Genomic DNA, 19,410 nt, shown 5'->3' on the forward strand with positions numbered 1-19,410 from the left:
ACTCTGCACCCCTGTCTGCCAATCCTGCACCCCTGTCATTGTAACCCTACCACAACACAGCACCCCCATACCACAATCTAGCACTAAAATATCACTTCAACCCTCCAATGCTATCCAGTACCACTGTCACTACAACTCCCCAGCATTACCCAGCATCCTTGTCACTGAAATCCAGCATTTCACTCCCCTGCATAACCCCACTTATCCCAGCATGCTTGTGACTGCTACCCAGCAACTCCCCTAAAGCAACCCTGACATGTTGTCTGTAATACCATACTGCAACCCTGTTTTCCACCCCTCACCCATGTCATTGCAACCCCCACACCAAAACCCAGCATGACTGTCTGCATCCCACTACCACAAACCAGCACCCTAGTCACTTCAACCCAGCACCAGTATCTGTATAATCTCCCACCGTTACCACTGCAACCCAGCACTTCACTCACCTGCAAACCCCCACCATCCCAGCATGCATTTTAATGCTGCCCAAAGAAAAAGGAGAGTAAAGGGGTGTTCCATGGGGGGGGGGGGGGCCTGCTGGTATTTCCATAACATTAAAAACTATATCAAATCAATTTATAAAATGTATTATTTACTTTATTGTACCAAATGGATATAACATTAAAACATACAAATTTTTATACATACAGCCGTGGCCAAAAGTTTTGAGAATGACACAAATACTCATTTTTACAAAGTCTGCTGCCTCAGTTTTTATGATGGCAATTTGCATATATTCCAGAATGTTATGAAGAGTGATCAGATGAATTACAATTAAAGCGGAGTTCCGGCCACAAAATCGACATAACCGATTTTGTGGCCATCCGCTTGCTTTTCTTCACCTGAAACAGAATTGGATAGTTAGGATTTTTTTTTTTTATTTTTACTTACCTTGTAATTGTAGAAAGAAATACTCACCTTTTTTGCACTTCCTCCCTCGGCGGCCGCGGCCCGCACCGTCACTTCCTGTCTTGCGATGATTGCTGGGAGCTGAACGTCATCGCTCCCAGGAATCAATGCGACGGCACCGGCCCCGCTCGTCACTTCCGGGCGACGCCGCATTCCCCTACTAAACAGCTTCTGGGCATGCCCAGAAGCTGTGGAGGAATGCGGCGCCGCACCGGAAGTGACGAGAGGGGGCGGTGCAGGCGCATTCTGGGAGAAGAAGACACGGAAGAGGACGCAGAAGAGGACGCGCTGGCTTCAGCTGCCCACAACAGAGATGGCAACGCTGAAGAAGAAATTTTAAAAGTGAGTATTTCTTCTTGCAGGTAAGTGCGAACCGGGACAGATCAGAGGCTAGCCATTGTGGAATGTACTAGCCCTGACTGTCCCGGGGGTATGTTTATGGAAATTTTTTTTGTGGCCGGAACTCCGCTTTAATTGCAAAGTCCCTCTTTGCCATGAAAATGAACCTAATCCCATAAAAAAAAAACATTTCCAATGCATTTGTGAAGAAGGCTTCAGGGCACCCAAGAAAGTCCAGCAAGCACCAGGACCGTCTCCTACAGTTGATTTTGCTGCGGGATTGGGGAACCACCAGTGCTGAGCTTGTTTAGGAATGGCAGCAGACAGGTGTGAGTACATCCGCACACGCAGTGAGGAGAAGACTTTTGGAGGATGACCTGGTGTCAAGAAGGGCAGCAAAGAAGCCACTTCTCTCCAGGAAAAATATCATGGACAGACTGATACTCTGCAGAAGGTACAGGGATTGGACTGCTGAGGACTGGGGTAAAGTCATCTTCTATGATGAATCCCCTTTCCGATTGTATGGGGCATCCGGAAAAAACCTTGTCCGGAGAAGAAAAGGTGAGCGCTACCATCAGTCCTGTGTCATGCCAACAGTAAAGCATCCTGAGACCATTCATGTGTGGGGTTCTCAGCCAAGGGAGTGGGCTCACTCACAACTCACAAGAGCACAGCCATGAATACAGAATGGTACAAAAACTTTCTCCGAGAGCAACTTCTCCCAACCATCCAAGAACAGTTTGGGGAGGAACAATGCCTTTTCCAGCATGATGGAGCACCTTGCCATGAGGCAAAAGTGATAACGAAGTGGCTTGGGGAACAAAACATTGAAAATTTGGGTCCATGGCCAGGAAACTCCTCAGACCTCAATCCCATTGAGAACTTGTGGTAAATCCTCAAGAGGCGGGTGAACAAAAAAAAGCCCCGCAAATTCTGACAAACGGCAAGCATTGATTATGCAAGAATGGGCTGCCATCAGTCAGGATGTGGGCCAGAAGTTGATTGACAGCATGTCAGGGTGAATTGCAGAGGTCTTGAAAAAGAAAGGTCAACACTGCAAATGTTGACTCGTGTGTAGTAGCCACCCCAGGCACCCCCTAATACTTACCTGAGGCCCATCTCTATCCAGCAATGTCCATGAGTCTCTCAGCCATCCGAGACTCTCCCTCCTGATTGACTGAGACACAACAGCGGCGCCACTGGCTCCCGCTGCTGTCAAAGTCAGCCAATCAGGAGATAGAAGAGGCGGGGCCGAACTGCAGCTCCATGTCTGAATGGACACACGGTGCTGCAGCTCGGCTCCCATGCCCCCACAGAAAGCTGCTTGCTGTGGGGGCACTAGACAGGAGGGAGGGGCCAGGATCTCCAGCCAGGGACCGAGAAGAGGAGGATCTGGGCTGCCCCATGCAAAACCAACTGCACAGAGGAGGTTAAGTATAACATGTTTGTTATTTTTTTTTTAAATACGTGTAATTATACTTCAGTATCATCGTAACAGCTGACAAAAAGATCTAAAAACACTGAAGCAGCAGACTTTGTAAAAATGTATATTCATGTTGGAACATGCCCAGCAAGCTGGGGAGTAATGGCACACCCAGCTGCTGTAAAAGATTGAGGGAGCTGAGGAAATAAAATCACGTGACCGCAGCACTTTTGAACAAATATAAAAAAGGTACAAAGAGAGCTTTTTAATTTATTTGCACAATACAGATCGATTTTAAAAGCTCATTACATTTCGATAATGATTTTTACTGTGCTTGCCTGTAGTATTCCTTTAATTTGATCTATTTATGCATTGGCGGTTTCATACTGTACAGTTATTGATTTCTATGGATATAAAGCACTTTCTTTCATCACATTGATTCGTATTATCTATTTGTACCACCATCGTCTTATTTATGGTTTTTATGACCTAGCGCAGCATCCCGTTTCATTTATTATTGATTTAACAGTCCGGGCACACAATATTGGTGCTGCTTGCTACTATTGGGTCACACAAAATTCTTTCTTCATCTAACTATCTTTATTTCACATAATCTGATAGCACGGAAGTCCTACATTTCTATTACTTTCCCTGCTTTTTTGATGCAGAAAAAAAAAGCGCACTGGACTGCATGTGGTGCGAACTGGCAGAAATACTGCGGCAGACTGGCCCTCCTGCGCGAACCGCCGTAGGTATAAGACTGCCGCACGCCGCCGGTGGCGCGCTCCCACCCCCACTCGGCAGCGGGGACTCCCATGCGCGAGGCAGGCGACTCCCATGCGCGAGGCAGGCGACTCCCATGCGCGAGGCAGGCGACTCCCATGCGCGAGGCAGGCGACTCCCATGCGCGAGGCAGGCGACTCCCATGCGCGAGGCAGGCGACTCCCATGCGCGAGGCAGGCGACTCCCATGCGCGAGGCAGGCGACTCCCATGCGCGAGGCAGGCGACTCCCATGCGCGAGGCAGGCGACTCCCATGCGCGAGGCAGGCGACTCCCATGCGCGAGGCAGGCGACTCCCATGCGCGAGGCAGGCGACTCCCATGCGCGAGGCAGGCGACTCCCATGCGCGAGGCAGGCGACTCCCATGCGCGAGGCAGGCGACTCCCATGCGCGAGGCAGGCGACTCCCATGCGCGAGGCAGGCGACTCCCATGCGCGAGGCAGGCGACTCCCATGCGCGAGGCAGGCGACTCCCATGCGCGAGGCAGGCGACTCCCATGCGCGAGGCAGGCGACTCCCATGCGCGAGGCAGGCGACTCCCATGCGCGAGGCAGGCGACTCCCATGCGCGAGGCAGGCGACTCCCATGCGCGAGGCAGGCGACTCCCATGCGCGAGGCAGGCGACTCCCATGCGCGAGGCAGGCGACTCCCATGCGCGAGGCAGGCGACTCCCATGCGCGAGGCAGGCGACTCCCATGCGCGAGGCAGGCGACTCCCATGCGCGAGGCAGGCGACTCCCATGCGCGAGGCAGGCGACTCCCATGCGCGAGGCAGGCGACTCCCATGCGCGAGGCAGGCGACTCCCATGCGCGAGGCAGGCGACTCCCATGCGCGAGGCAGGCGACTCCCATGCGCGAGGCAGGCGACTCCCATGCGCGAGGCAGGCGACTCCCATGCGCGAGGCAGGCGACTCCCATGCGCGAGGCAGGCGACTCCCATGCGCGAGGCAGGCGACTCCCATGCGCGAGGCAGGCGACTCCCATGCGCGAGGCAGGCGACTCCCATGCGCGAGGCAGGCGACTCCCATGCGCGAGGCAGGCGACTCCCATGCGCGAGGCAGGCGACTCCCATGCGCGAGGCAGGCGACTCCCATGCGCGAGGCAGGCGACTCCCATGCGCGAGGCAGGCGACTCCCATGCGCGAGGCAGGCGACTCCCATGCGCGAGGCAGGCGACTCCCATGCGCGAGGCAGGCGACTCCCATGCGCGAGGCAGGCGACTCCCATGCGCGAGGCAGGCGACTCCCATGCGCGAGGCAGGCGACTCCCATGCGCGAGGCAGGCGACTCCCATGCGCGAGGCAGGCGACTCCCATGCGCGAGGCAGGCGACTCCCATGCGCGAGGCAGGCGACTCCCATGCGCGAGGCAGGCGACTCCCATGCGCGAGGCAGGCGACTCCCATGCGCGAGGCAGGCGACTCCCATGCGCGAGGCAGGCGACTCCCATGCGCGAGGCAGGCGACTCCCATGCGCGAGGCAGGCGACTCCCATGCGCGAGGCAGGCGACTCCCATGCGCGAGGCAGGCGACTCCCATGCGCGAGGCAGGCGACTCCCATGCGCGAGGCAGGCGACTCCCATGCGCGAGGCAGGCGACTCCCATGCGCGAGGCAGGCGACTCCCATGCGCGAGGCAGGCGACTCCCATGCGCGAGGCAGGCGACTCCCATGCGCGAGGCAGGCGACTCCCATGCGCGAGGCAGGCGACTCCCATGCGCGAGGCAGGCGACTCCCATGCGCGAGGCAGGCGACTCCCATGCGCGAGGCAGGCGACTCCCATGCGCGAGGCAGGCGACTCCCATGCGCGAGGCAGGCGACTCCCATGCGCGAGGCAGGCGACTCCCATGCGCGAGGCAGGCGACTCCCATGCGCGAGGCAGGCGACTCCCATGCGCGAGGCAGGCGACTCCCATGCGCGAGGCAGGCGACTCCCATGCGCGAGGCAGGCGACTCCCATGCGCGAGGCAGGCGACTCCCATGCGCGAGGCAGGCGACTCCCATGCGCGAGGCAGGCGACTCCCATGCGCGAGGCAGGCGACTCCCATGCGCGAGGCAGGCGACTCCCATGCGCGAGGCAGGCGACTCCCATGCGCGAGGCAGGCGACTCCCATGCGCGAGGCAGGCGACTCCCATGCGCGAGGCAGGCGACTCCCATGCGCGAGGCAGGCGACTCCCATGCGCGAGGCAGGCGACTCCCATGCGCGAGGCAGGCGACTCCCATGCGCGAGGCAGGCGACTCCCATGCGCGAGGCAGGCGACTCCCATGCGCGAGGCAGGCGACTCCCATGCGCGAGGCAGGCGACTCCCATGCGCGAGGCAGGCGACTCCCATGCGCGAGGCAGGCGACTCCCATGCGCGAGGCAGGCGACTCCCATGCGCGAGGCAGGCGACTCCCATGCGCGAGGCAGGCGACTCCCATGCGCGAGGCAGGCGACTCCCATGCGCGAGGCAGGCGACTCCCATGCGCGAGGCAGGCGACTCCCATGCGCGAGGCAGGCGACTCCCATGCGCGAGGCAGGCGACTCCCATGCGCGAGGCAGGCGACTCCCATGCGCGAGGCAGGCGACTCCCATGCGCGAGGCAGGCGACTCCCATGCGCGAGGCAGGCGACTCCCATGCGCGAGGCAGGCGACTCCCATGCGCGAGGCAGGCGACTCCCATGCGCGAGGCAGGCGACTCCCATGCGCGAGGCAGGCGACTCCCATGCGCGAGGCAGGCGACTCCCATGCGCGAGGCAGGCGACTCCCATGCGCGAGGCAGGCGACTCCCATGCGCGAGGCAGGCGACTCCCATGCGCGAGGCAGGCGACTCCCATGCGCGAGGCAGGCGACTCCCATGCGCGAGGCAGGCGACTCCCATGCGCGAGGCAGGCGACTCCCATGCGCGAGGCAGGCGACTCCCATGCGCGAGGCAGGCGACTCCCATGCGCGAGGCAGGCGACTCCCATGCGCGAGGCAGGCGACTCCCATGCGCGAGGCAGGCGACTCCCATGCGCGAGGCAGGCGACTCCCATGCGCGAGGCAGGCGACTCCCATGCGCGAGGCAGGCGACTCCCATTGCCGCCTGCGATCGTTCCCCGCTGAGAGAGAAGAACGGTCGGCTGTTGTAAACACAGCTGACCTCGTTCTTCTCTCTGGAATGATCACAGAGCGCCTGTGACCCTTCTATATAGGATCACAGGTCTCTATGGTCATTTCACAAGTCCCGCCGCCCCCCCCCCCCCACAGTTAGAATCACTCCCCTAGGCTCACATTTAACCCCTTGATCACCCACAGGGTTAACCCCTTCCCTGCCAATGGCATTATTACAGTAACAGTGCATATTTTTAGCACTGATTACTGTAGTAATGTCACTGGTCCCCCCAAAAATGTAAGTTAGGGGTCCGATCTGTCCGCCGCAATGTCGCAGTTCTACTAAAAATCGCAGATTGCCATTACTAATAAAAAAAAAAAAAATAATAAAAAAATGTAGTAGCCGTGATAACTTTTGCGCAAACCAATCAAAATACGCTTATTACGATTTTTATTTTACAAAACATATGTAGCAGAAAACAAATTAGAATAAACATTTTAGGCCCAATTTTTTTTTTTTTTTGGAATTTCATATAAAAAAAAATGTGAAAAATATTGTTATTTTTGCAAAATTGACGCTTTTTGTTTGTTTATAGCGCATGATAAAAAATAAAAAAAAATCGCACAGGTGATCAAATACCACCAAAAGAAAGCTCTGTTTGTGGGGAAAAAAGAACGTAAATTTCGTTTAGATACAGCGTCGCACGACCGCGCAATTGTCCGTTAAAAGTCACGCAGTGCTGAATCGCAAAATAGGCCCTGGTCAGGAAGGGGGTAAAATCTTCTGGGGCTTAAGTGGTTAAAGCGGAGTTCCGGGCACAAAAACGATTTTTTTTTTTTTGTGCCCCTCCGCTAGGTAGAGCTCACCTGAAAAGGAATTGGATAGTTATTTTTATTTTTTTTGTTTACTCACCTTTTTTATTGAAGATCGTAAATACTCACCTCTGACTGCTTCCTCCCTCGGAGCCGCGGCTCACCCCGTCACTTCCTGCCTCGCGATGATTCCTGGGAGCTGAACGTCATAGCTCCCAGGAATCAATGCGACGGCACCGGCCCCCGCTCGTCATTTCCGGTCGACGCCGCATTCCCCTGCTAAACAGCTTCTGGGCATGCCCAGAAGCTGTTTAGGAATGCGGCGCCGCACCGGAAGTGACGAGAGGGGCCGGTGCAGTGCATTCTGGGACACGAAGACGCGGAAGAAGACAGAGAAGAGGACCGCGCCGGCTTCAGCTGCCCACAACAGAGATGGAAACGCTGTGGAAGAAAATTTCTAAGTACGTATTTCTTCTTACAGGTAAGTGCGAACTGGGACAGATCAGAGGCTAGCCATTGTGGAATGTGCTAGCCCTGACTGTCCCGGGGGTATGTTCAGCAAAAAATCATTTCTGTGCCCGGAACTCCGCTTTAAGGAGGCAAATCCTACCGGTCCTGAACCGGTTAATAAGGACATGTGTGTTCCGGTGCATTTTATGGCGTTCCGGTGCAGGGAAAATTGTTCTACTTTTGTTTCTAGAACTGGAAACTGACCGCCCTGGTGTGAACTATGCCATTGAAAACCATATAACCTACTATCCATGCGTTTCCGATGCAAAAAAATAAAAAACGCACTGCATGTGATGTGAACCGGTCCTTACTGGAATGAAAAGAGGGACCCCTTTCAGCACACATGTATGCAGGGAAAGGACACGTCCCCACAATGATACATTATATCATTTACATTTTATATTTATAGTATTACACGCAGTAAATGATTGGATAAAACACATAAGTGCTATATTGACTTCTATTTTCCCCTTTTGTTGGCTTTTTGAACTATAACAAAAGCATAAATCTAGAGGAAAAGCTTAGTTCAGCATCACACCTGTGGTAATAAACTAGCACACAATGTATAAACATGTACACGTGCTGCCTCTGCACACCATTTACCTACTCACACTACAGCTTTCCCAGCTCTCTGCTCCTTCCCTCACAGCACACTGTGCTCACTTCCGGCCTGAGATGACATCACTTCCGGCCTGAGATGACATCACTTCCGGCCTGAGATGACATCACTTCCGGCTTCTTGTAGCGAGCGGATACTTACATGCTCCTGTTGGATGTAGCTTTGAGAGCGGCCGCTAGAGGGCGGACACGTAGCACGGCTTTCTTCCCCCTGACTGGGAATCTCAGCTCTTTTCAGGAGGATCTGCCGGGTACAGCAGCATGATTACAGCGATTTATATACATATATGTGCGTAGATATATATTTTTTTAAACCTATTGATGAATTCTAATCATAACATATTAAAACTGCTAACCTTAGTTTATTTCATAAAGCAGAGGCGGCCATTTTGTTGTAGCCCATAGAAAACAAGAAGCCTATGGAGTGAAGTTGGTTTCAGGCTGGCTGACCAGTGAGGAGGAGGTAATATTGTCTTCTTATTATGAGAAAAGGGGGTGCCAGCACTTTGTGTGGTTTGGATTGGGGGGATCATGTCACCTCCACAAATCCTCCCCTTCCTGCAAGTCCTCTGATGTGTAGAACATTGGATGGTCAGCTCCTCTGGGGCGTATTCTCCGAAATACCTGTTAAATAAACGAGGAACAGCAATGCTTGTGGATCTTGAAGGTTTTCCCTCCGTAACTTAAGGATGCCAATGAATTGAGGTTGCTGAAGTCTGTGGAGGCAGCATGGGGGAACCATAGATTAGGGATGCACTGATCCGATATTCGGATCGGATATCGGCGCCGATATGGCCATAATAGCTGGATCCACAGATCCACAGGCCGATCCAGTTTTGCTCTTTACATAGCTGTGAGGGAGCAGAGAACAGCTGTCAAAGAAGAAAAAAAAAAGAGCCTCCTGCAAATGCCTGTCAGTCTCCCAGTTAAGTAAACACAATGATTACAATGTATCTTTTCGTTCCATCTGCCGGAGGAGGGAAGTTTAACCTCTTAAATGCACAATTGTTATAGGGTATCGGCCGATACCGATCCGGAAGTATTATTTTGTTATAAGCTCACAAAACAGTACTTCCAGATCGGACTCGGGATCAGCGATTTCACAAAGCAAAAGATCGGGATCGGGACCAAAAAAGTCGGATCGGTGCATCCCTACCATAGATGCAATGGCAGCCAAACGGAAATATCTAGTTCAGCCCATGTTTTCTTTCTTATGATTCAAGATATCTGTTGGGGTGATGCCATCCGTTGACATAAGGATTGTAGCTTCCCTTCCAAACTCTTGAGTTTAGCATCTACGTCCTTTGCCAGCACCTAGCCGTAGGATGGCAAGCAGTCAACCAACGTTATCTGCCCACACCATCCAGTCCCCTGTCCGTGACATCTTCTGAAGTTTATGAGGACCCCGTCCCTGGAGAGCCATTCGAAGACGTCCACATTAGCAGCTCTGTGGACACCTGAAGAAGGACTTTCCTCCACTTCAGTAAAGAATATAGGAGACTCAGGACCTGGCGTGTGATGTGACGGAGGATTTAGGTAAATAAAAGGGGCTTTAGGGTTAAGATTATTATAATGATCAGTTGGGGTCAGAGGATGATGCTTAGAGAGGAGCCTTAAAACAAATCAGTGCTTTGCCCATAAAGGGCAAAGCAACAGTGTCACGTATCTTGGTTGTAGGCCAAAGTGACAAGAGGGCTTCCCCTTGCAGCTCTGCTCCAAGTACTCCTTAGTAGGGCTGCAACTAACGATTATTTTGTCTGTCGACTAATCTAGCGATTATTTTTCCGATTAGTCGACTAATCTAACGATTATTTTTATTTAATTTTTTTTTGCTTAATTGAGTGTTCTTTTTTTTATTAGCTAATTAATCCTTTGAATAACAAAAAGTACAGACCCCTCAGTAAGCCCCCTCCCAGTACAGACCCCTCAGTAAGCCCTCCCACCTAGTACAGACCCCTCAGTAAGCCCTTCCACCTAGTACAGACCCCTCAGTAAGCCCTCCCACCTAGTACAGACCCCTCAGTAAGCCCTCCCACCTAGTACAGACCCCTCAGTAAGCCCCCTCCCAGTGCAGACCCCTCAGTAAGCCCCCCTCCCAGTACAGACCCCTCAGTAAGCCCTCCCAGTGCAGACCCCTCAGTAAGCCCCCCCTCCCAGTACAGACCCCTCAGTAAGCCCTCCCAGTACAGACCCCTCAGTAAGCCCCCTCCCAGTGCAGACCCCTCAGTAAGCCCCCTCCCAGTACAGACCCCTCAGTAAGCCCTCCCACCTAGTACAGACCCCTCAGTAAGCCCTCCAACCTAGTACAGACCACTTAGTAAGCACCCCCTCCCAGTGCAGACCCCTCAGGCTCACCTGCGATCACATGCTGCTGCTGGAGTGGCGCGTGACGTCTCGTCTGTGTGGGACAGAGGGAGGGATCATCGGCGTTGGCGGCAGTCTGCAGCCACAGAGAGTCAGCTCAGTTGATGCACCGCTGAGCAGCCGCAGCCGCCCCGGGACGTCATGCCGCTCACAGCGGCTGACGTAGAAGAGACGGACACTCTGGACTGGAGGGCAGCGGGGGCCGGGGGCGGGGCAGTGCGGCCTGCAGCGGCCCCAATCAATGCAGCGGCCCGGCCTGCGAGCAGGGGGCATGTGGCGTGACGCGTCGACGCCTTTCACGCACGTCAACGTATTTCTGTAGTCGACGTAATCGTTGCAGCACTACTCCTTAGTGTGGAACAGGGGCCTAGGGTGCAAAGAAGCTTGGGTGCCGGTAGTCAGGTAGCAGGCAGTGGTGGCCTCTGGACAGCAGTAGTGCAGGTACACCAGAAGAGGACCAGGGATGACACCTGGTAGCTGGATCTTGGAAGTTTGGCACAGAGGCTGCAAAGACACACAGTCAGAGGTAGATACAGGTGGGTCCAATGGCAAGCCAGGGTCAGCTCGGATAGACAGTAAGGACATACTCATAAGCCAAAGCAGAGTTATACAAGAAGAGCAAGAAAAGCATTGTCAGGCAGCAGTCCGAGGTCATTACCAGGAAGACAGCAGAGCGTGGTTAGAGGCAACCCGAGATCAGAATCCAGAATCCACAAAGCAAGGTCAGGAGTAGGCCAGGTCAGCAACGGGAGATCAGACAGCAAGAGCAGGAACACGGCTCATGTGTAGCTAAAGAACCTTCAGCAATGAACACACATCTGGGCCTCCTTTAAATAGGCAGCCTGGCGCCATTGGACACATATGGGCATGTGCGTCAATGCACATTGGCACGCACAGGAATGCTCCGACGTGTTGGTGCATGCTGAATACTAGCCAAAGTCTGTCTGCGTGTTGGCACATGCACACAAGCTGCATTAATATGAGCTGTATGAGCATTGGTTCCCCGAAAAACAGGTTTGCTTTCATGTAACCTTGACTTACCTTTGCTTCCTTCTCTCTTCATTCAATGGATATTGAAAGAAGTGAAGGGCATACATGATACTTCCATGTATGATGGAGCATGTCACTCACTGTATGTGACATCAGTGGGCCAATCAGACACAAGAGTCCATACTCTAAGCTATGACTCCAGAGGTAGCTTACACAGGTCTTTCCTTTTGCTCCTCCACCACCAGGGTAAGTATTGAAGTAAACCCGCATAAGACAAGCTCATATTTACTAGGTAAATGGGGAGAACATTAAAGTGGAACTAAACCCTCCTATCATTTTCAGCCATCTTGGCTCTTATTTGATCTTCAGTTGCCATGATGCTGCACATGTGATCAGTTATGACACCAGACATTTGATGTTTTGACAATTTGGATAAGAGCACAACCAATATGACCGTTAAGTGCCGGGAATGTAACTTTTTTTTTTTTTTACTTTTAAATCGATGGGTTTATTTCCTCTTTAACGTAGCTGTGTACATCATTGTCTACTATCAGTGGCCAACATTTGAAATCAGCCCAATTTTTCCAGTGGAGTGATTCATTTGTATGCCCATTACGTACAATGTTGTTTCTAATGAATGCTTAGATCTGGGGGTCTTTAAACAATGGCCCTCCAGTTCGGGAACTACAATTCCCATCATGCCTAGTCATGTCTGTGAATGTCAGAGTTTTACAATGCCTCATGGGATGTGTAGTTCCGCAACAGCTGGAGGGCCGTAGTTTGAGGATCCCTGGAATATGGTTTGTCTACATTGTTTTTAATAATTGAATTGCAGCATTTTGGAGTTCTGAATAGACCAGTGCTTAATAAGTGGGCCTTGTGATTTGGTTGTAAGGCCTGCTTTAATTGGTTTTTTTTTTTCTTTTTCCTTTATCAGACAAATTTGGAATGTTTGATGTGACATTATTGATACAATCCTCTTAATGCAAGAGGAGTGGGAGTATTTAGAAGGATCTGTACAAGGACGTCATGATGGAGAACCGGCCGCCCCTCACATCACCGGGTAAAAGGAGACTTTCAGAAGACAGTATTGACTATCCACCTAGATCAGGGGTGTCAAACTCAATTTCATCTTGGGCCGCAACAGCATTATGGTTGCCCTCAAAGGTCTGGTTGCATCTGTAAGACTAGATGTCCAGAGCACCCCACATCCTCTTTACATCAGATGTCAAGAGCCTCCACCATCAGAGGTCAAGAGTTCCCCACATCACCGTACATCACCATACATCCCTTACATCACCGTACATTATCTTTACCTTGTGTAAAGATGATGTACCAGAGGAGATTTACCAGAGGAGGGCTGGGGTCAGCTGAATGTGGAGACCAGGAGGTGCTGCAGCTGCACAGAGAGGTAAAGGATCTGTAGGGGGAGTTCTGTCCTACCTCTCTGCTGCTGACTGCTGAGATTGGTGGGGTTAGAGACAAGCTTTTCCGCAGATGCACGGGAAAGTGCATAATCTGGTGAAGTTCTTGCCTTGTTCTGCTGCCAACTGCTGAGACGAAGGGGGTGCTGCAGCTGCAGGAGAGCTGTGATGTTGTTCAGGAACTACAATTCCCATCATGCCTAGTTATGTCTGTGAATGTTAGAGTTTTACAATGCCTCATGGGATGTGTAGTTCCGCAACAGCTGGAGGGCCGTAGTTTGAGGATCCCTGGCCTAGCGTGTCCCAGATTTGGCCCGCGGGCCTTGTGTTTGACACCTGTGACCTAGATATACATACGTTATGATATAAAAACATAGAAACAATGTATTCAGTCAGTGTGTGTGTTTCCTACAGATGGATCCAGTAATGGGAACCCACCAGAGAGATGTCCCCGTCCTCTGTATTCCCGGGACTCCACACAGGAAGATCAGGAGATCCCTCAGGAGGATCAGGTAGATGGGGTTGAGTTTTTTTGGGTCTTTTTCATCATTAATCAGTTACTTCAAAAATATGTTGCATCTTATCTAGGTTGAAGGCCTGATTGTTGTTAAAGTTGAAGATAAAGAAGAGAAGCCTGTGATGAGTGATGATATGTATAAGGAGGAGGAAATCCCTCCAGAGATCAGCACAGGTGAGAAAAAAAAACAAATCCAGAGAAGAGTCCCAGATTCTCCTTGCTCAGTCACTTCAACAATCTCTTCTCCCCCCCCCTCCTCTGTCAGTAGACAGTAATGGGGGGACAGTATGTGCCCAGTGGGGGAGTCAGGAGCCATCAGCCTCTATTAGACTCCGGCTTTCCTCCGCACATCATGTCATTGTGTGTTACCAGCCAAGAGATGTGACCAGGAGAATCAGAAAACCAAAGGATCAACAGAGCTGGGGGTTACTTCTGAGCGGGGGATCAGCAGAGCTGGGGGTTACGTGACCAGTCTCCCCCCACACACACTCTCTGGGGTCTCTCATACATCTCAGGTCAGTACAGGGGGCTTCACTCTCATCTTTATTCACAGACCCCGGAGACACCAGTGACAGTCAGAGAGACGTTAAAGCTGAGGAGGAGGAAGAAGGAAATGTAAAAATTAAAGAGGAAAAAGTCTCACCAGAGACCATCACAGGTGAGTAAGGTGCTTTACTCACTTAGTACAACAATCATTGTGTGTTACCAGCCAAGAGACATGACCAGTCTCCGCCCACACACACTCTCTGGGGTCTCTCATACATCTCAGTACAGGGGGCTTCACTCTCACCTTTATTCACAGACCCCGGAGACACTCAGAAATATTTCAAAGCTGCAGATGAAGACGGTGGATTTATAAGGTTCAAAGAGGAGGAAATTTCTATAAAGATCTGCACAAGTGAGTAGAGAACTCTCACTACCCTGATACTACATGAAACTTATGTAAACAGTTATCTTTATGTATATCTGTCTTAAAATTCGCCAGCAATCATCCCCTGCACAGAAGCTCTCCTACAAGGAAAGGAGAGGTTGCACTGGAAGCCAACTAGGCTTTGTGCACATGTGCTGACAGAAGTTTAAGGAGAGGTTTAAAGGATTTGTAAAGTCAGAAGTTTTTTTATCTTAATGCACCCCCTAATACTTACCTGACTCCGATCTCTGTCCAGCGATGTCCATGAGTGCCTTGGCTGTCTGGGACTCTATGGCTAAGCAACAGCAGCGGCGCCATTGGCTCCCACGGCTGTCAATCAAAGTCAGTTAGCCAATCAGGAGAGAGGGGGCGAGGTCGAATGGCAGCTCTGTGTCTGAATGGACGCACGGAGCGGCAGCTTGGCTAGGGTGCCCCCATAGCAAGCTGCTTGCTGTGGGGGCACTCGACAGGAGGGAGGGGTTAGTAGCAGCACTGAGGGGCCCAGGAAGAGGAGGAGGATCCAGGCTGCCCTGTGCAAAACTAACTGCACAGAGGAGGTAGTATAACATGATTGTTATGTTTATTTTATTTTTTAAATGAGAGTTTACAATCACTTTAAGGAGAGAGAGCGTAGGGAAAGTTTTGTCAGTTTCCGCTCCTTCATTGTCCATGCATGGGAAAGGAGGTGGCATCATTGTATTCCTTATCTCTAACAGAGAAATTTGTGTCACCCTCCTAGCAAATGTGATGTTCTATCAGTTTCTACTCTTTCATTTTCCATTCAGGGGCAAGGAGGTGACAACGTGTTTGTCTGGAATTTATCTTTAAAGTAGAACTATAGGCAAAACTTTTTTTTTTTACTTTGGATAAAGCAAAGGAGGGTTATAACCCATCAGATTTATTTTTTTCACCATCTGTTTACCATTGCGGAGATTTCCTTTAACTTCCTCTCCCATAGCCAAACAGGAAGTGATGGGAAATCCCTGCAAATTAAAGAGGAAGTAAACCCTCCTCAGGAAGTTGTACCTATAGGTAAGCCTATATTAAGGCTTACCTATAGGTACTGTAAATATCTCCTAAACATGCACCGTTTAGGAGATATTTACCTTTAATGCAGCCAGTGACGTCACTGGCGCATGCGCTCTGAAGGAACGGCAGATCGTGCCGTTCCTTCAGAGCCCCGTGCCGTGACCGTCGGCTCCCGCGCGCGTGCGCAGGAGTGACGTCACCGCGGCTCCGGCCAATCAGATGGCCGGATGCCGCGATCCCGGAAGACGGGCGACTATACATGTCGCCCGTCATACAGGTAAGCGGACGGCACGGGCTCGTTCTAAGGTAAGTATTTCATAATGAGCTACTATGCGATGCATACTAGCTCATTATGGGTTTCTCTTTCAGGATGTAAAGAAGAGAAAACATTTTTCTCTATCGCTCATTGACAGACGTAGTCTTCTTGATTCTCAAGAGCTGGGTTATGTTGTCTCCGCAGGAGTAGGACTAGGCAGAATGACAAAACGTTCTGGCTCCACCCTAGGGGGCAGTCCCTGAGGGTATATCCTCCCTCTCTCTGCTACAGGGAATCAGTTTTTTTCTGTCTAGTCAGGAGTAAGGACCTAAGTTCCTTGCTGGGATCTTTTGGTCCTGGCAAGACTTTTTTTCTTTAGGAAAAAGACATTTTTTAGGTAGTTTTCTCCAGTGTTTTTTCCTGTGAGATCTTCAAGCAAAAATGCCGGACTGGGCGACACTTGTGGTCACCCCAGCCGGCCTACGAGCGCGTGCAGACCAGGCATTGCGCTTGGTCGGCCGCGACATATTCAAGTAAGTATGCGGGGCCGGGCGACGGGCTGGATGTGAGATCCAGTGGTCACCCCGGTTTCTGCCTAAAAACGCGTGCAGACCAGTGCGCTGAGTCGGCCGCGACGGAGTCCCAGTAAAGGGACTGACTTTGCGAGTTAAAAGCTCGCTTGGACGCCAGGACCAGAGAGTCGAGGCGTCCACAAACCCCCACCTCGGTGGAGAGGGTATTATGAAGAGAGGGTGCCTGTCGGTTCGGTATGGTGAGTAAAACGTTCCCTTTTTTTCCTCATTTATGAGGCAGTATATATTATGGGCCCCTCCATATATGGTCAGTATATATCTGACACTTACAAGTCCCCCTTGTAATACAGCATGTGTTTGTGGGAAGTGGACTTGGTTCAAGAGCTAACACTCTACCCAGCAGACTGTAACATTACAGCAAACATAGGAGGTATAATCCTACCTTATGTGCAGTGTATCTCTGTAGATCCATATGTCACCTCTCAGCAGAGTGCAGGTGGATGTGCTGGGAAGACGATATCGGCGGTCCGCCGCCATTTTGCCGTAGACCGAATGCATGTATGTCCTCAGGTCACGCCGGCCGCCATGTTTTTGGAGTCTTATGTCTCTTCTATGGGGGCGGCCATGTTTTGTGAGCCCAGCTTCCTCGTGGAGGGCTGGGAACGCCCGAAGGCGTACACAGGGGGCGGAGCCACGCCTTCTGCCCGGGAAAAAGCAAACAGCTCCTTCCAGTCTGTGTAAGACAGACGCTGGCTGCAGTTTGTTGGAAACTGCACTGCATCGGTTGGTGAGCCTTGGGGGTCCCTCTCTCTCTCTCTGGGATCGAGAAGCAGGTACTCTGAGGGGCGCTATTGCGCTAGGGGGAGACACACAAAAAAAAAAAAAAAAAAGAGTTTTTTTTTGTTTATTGCTGGCAAAAAGTGTCCTGTATTAACATGGACCCTGCCACTCATGTATCTCCTCCGGATCCCCTCGAGGGGTCTGCGGGATCCTCCAGCACCCCATTGACAATTGAATCTTTGTCAGCCATTATGGAAACTTTTGTGTCCCGGGTGGAAGTGGCTTGTCAGGGACAGGGCGCAAGAAAGCGACCCCCGCCTAACCCCTTATTATCTGAAACCTCGGATTCAGACTCTGAGCCTATTTCTGCAGTTGCAGGTACTTCATCTGGTATTGGTGTCTCGGGTCCTGTCTCTTCAGACAGTGAGGAGGATGTTTCGGCATCTGCCATAGCCCGAGAGGAAGCGTTGGTAAACGCACTCATTGTATCTGTTCAAGAGACTTTAAGGTTACAGGGTATTCCATCAGAAATAGCTGAAACTGAGATCCCTTTTGGGACTAAAAAGCGCATCAAAGTGGCAAAGGTTTTTCCATTGCCCAAATGTTTTGGCAATCCAATCGATGAAGAATGGCGTCTGCCAAAACGCACTTTTAATATTTCCAAACGCATTGACAGGCGTTATCCGTTTGAGGAAACCCTTATTAAGAAATGGACAGAACCACCTGTGGTGGATTCACCAATTGCTAGATTGAATAAAGCCACGGTTATTCCTTTAGAAGACGCTCCGTCTTTTAAAGATCCAGTGGATCGCAAGATAGAAGCTATGTCTCGCACCATGTTTTCCTTGATTGGATCAGCTTTCAGGCCAATAATTGCTATTGGTCTGGTTTCGCAGGCTGTAACTGAATGGACCAAGTGGTTACGCCGGGACTTAGAAGAAGTCCCTCAGGCGGTATCAGATTTGTTGGAACAAATGATACAGGGGTTACAGTTTGTATGTGATGCGGCGTTAGACGCCACTCCATTAATGGCGCGAGCATCAGTCTCAGCAGTGGTTCTCAGGCGTACACTGTGGCTAAAAGGTTGGATAGCCGACCAAGGTTCCAAAAAAGCATTGGCTAATATCCCCTTTTCAGGAGAACGTCTATTTGGAGCCAACTTAGATGAGATCATTAAGGATCTCACCGGTGGAAAAAGCACCTTTTTACCGCAAAATTTTAAAGGTAGAGGAACTCGTCAAAGACGAGGGCCTTCTTTTTCTGCTCACAAGAGGTTTTTTCGTCCAGCGGGTGAAAAAACTAAGTCCTCCAAGGTTCCTACAGGAGGCGTCAGGGGTCGTTGGTCGGGCAAGCAAAAGCCCGCCCCCTCCAGACCTGAAGATAAACCATCCAAAGCCTGAAGGTGCGCCCCCACCCATAACTGGGGTGGGGGGACGTCTTCGCCGGTTCCCGGATCCATGGCTTTCCAGAATCCCGGACAAATGGGTTTGCGAAGTCATAAAGTCAGGGTACAAGATCGAGTTTCGATCTCTCCCACCGGCGCGATTCTTCCCTTCCAATATCCGACTATCTCCGGATCGTCTAGAAGATCTGCGGAGAGCAGTCACAGATCTACTACAACAAGGAGTGGTAGTCCACGTTCCTTGGACAGAACGGTTTCAAGGGTTTTATTCAAACCTGTTTACAATACCCAGGAAAGAGGGCAAAGTGCGTCCAATTCTGGACTTAAGAGCACTCAATTCTTTCGTCAACATAAGAAGATTCAGAATGGAGTCCATTCGCACGGTAGCAGCCTTCCTGCATCCAGGGGATGTCCTAGCGTCCATAGACATCAAGGACGCCTATCTTCACATTCCCATTTTCGCAGGACATCAGCGTTTTCTACGCTTTTCCGTAGAGGAGAACCACTATCAGTTTGTGGCGTTACCTTTCGGTCTCGCCACGGCTCCGCGGGTCTTCACAAAAGTGTTGGCCCCAATGTTGGCACTTCTGCGCCAAAGAGGTATATCGATTCTAGGTTACCTAGACGATCTTCTGCTTCATGCAGAGTCTCCTCAGACCTTGCTACAAAACATAGAAATTACTATGATTTCTTTACAGGAATTCGGGTGGCTGGTGAACCAGCAAAAGTCTTTTCTGGTTCCCACCCA

The 19,410-nt window shown here is 51.4% G+C and overlaps 1 protein-coding gene across 1 annotated transcript in view; it reads left to right on the top strand.

Moving 5' to 3' along the window:
• The window catches only part of LOC309564368 (uncharacterized protein), a 770,106-nt gene that overhangs the window by 697,806 nt on the left and 52,890 nt on the right, over positions 1–19,410 (top strand). The window contains exons 14-16 of the mRNA XM_082268995.1: positions 13,650–13,747; positions 13,824–13,926; positions 14,555–14,650. Of these exons, the coding sequence (XP_082125121.1) occupies positions 13,650–13,747; positions 13,824–13,926; positions 14,555–14,650 (297 nt within the window). The remainder of the gene's footprint in view (positions 1–13,649; positions 13,748–13,823; positions 13,927–14,554; positions 14,651–19,410) is intronic.

The sequence above is a fragment of the Pelophylax lessonae genome (genome assembly GCF_965119305.1).
Source record: "Pelophylax lessonae genome assembly, chromosome: 9".
In the NCBI taxonomy this organism is placed as follows: domain Eukaryota; kingdom Metazoa; phylum Chordata; class Amphibia; order Anura; family Ranidae; genus Pelophylax; species Pelophylax lessonae.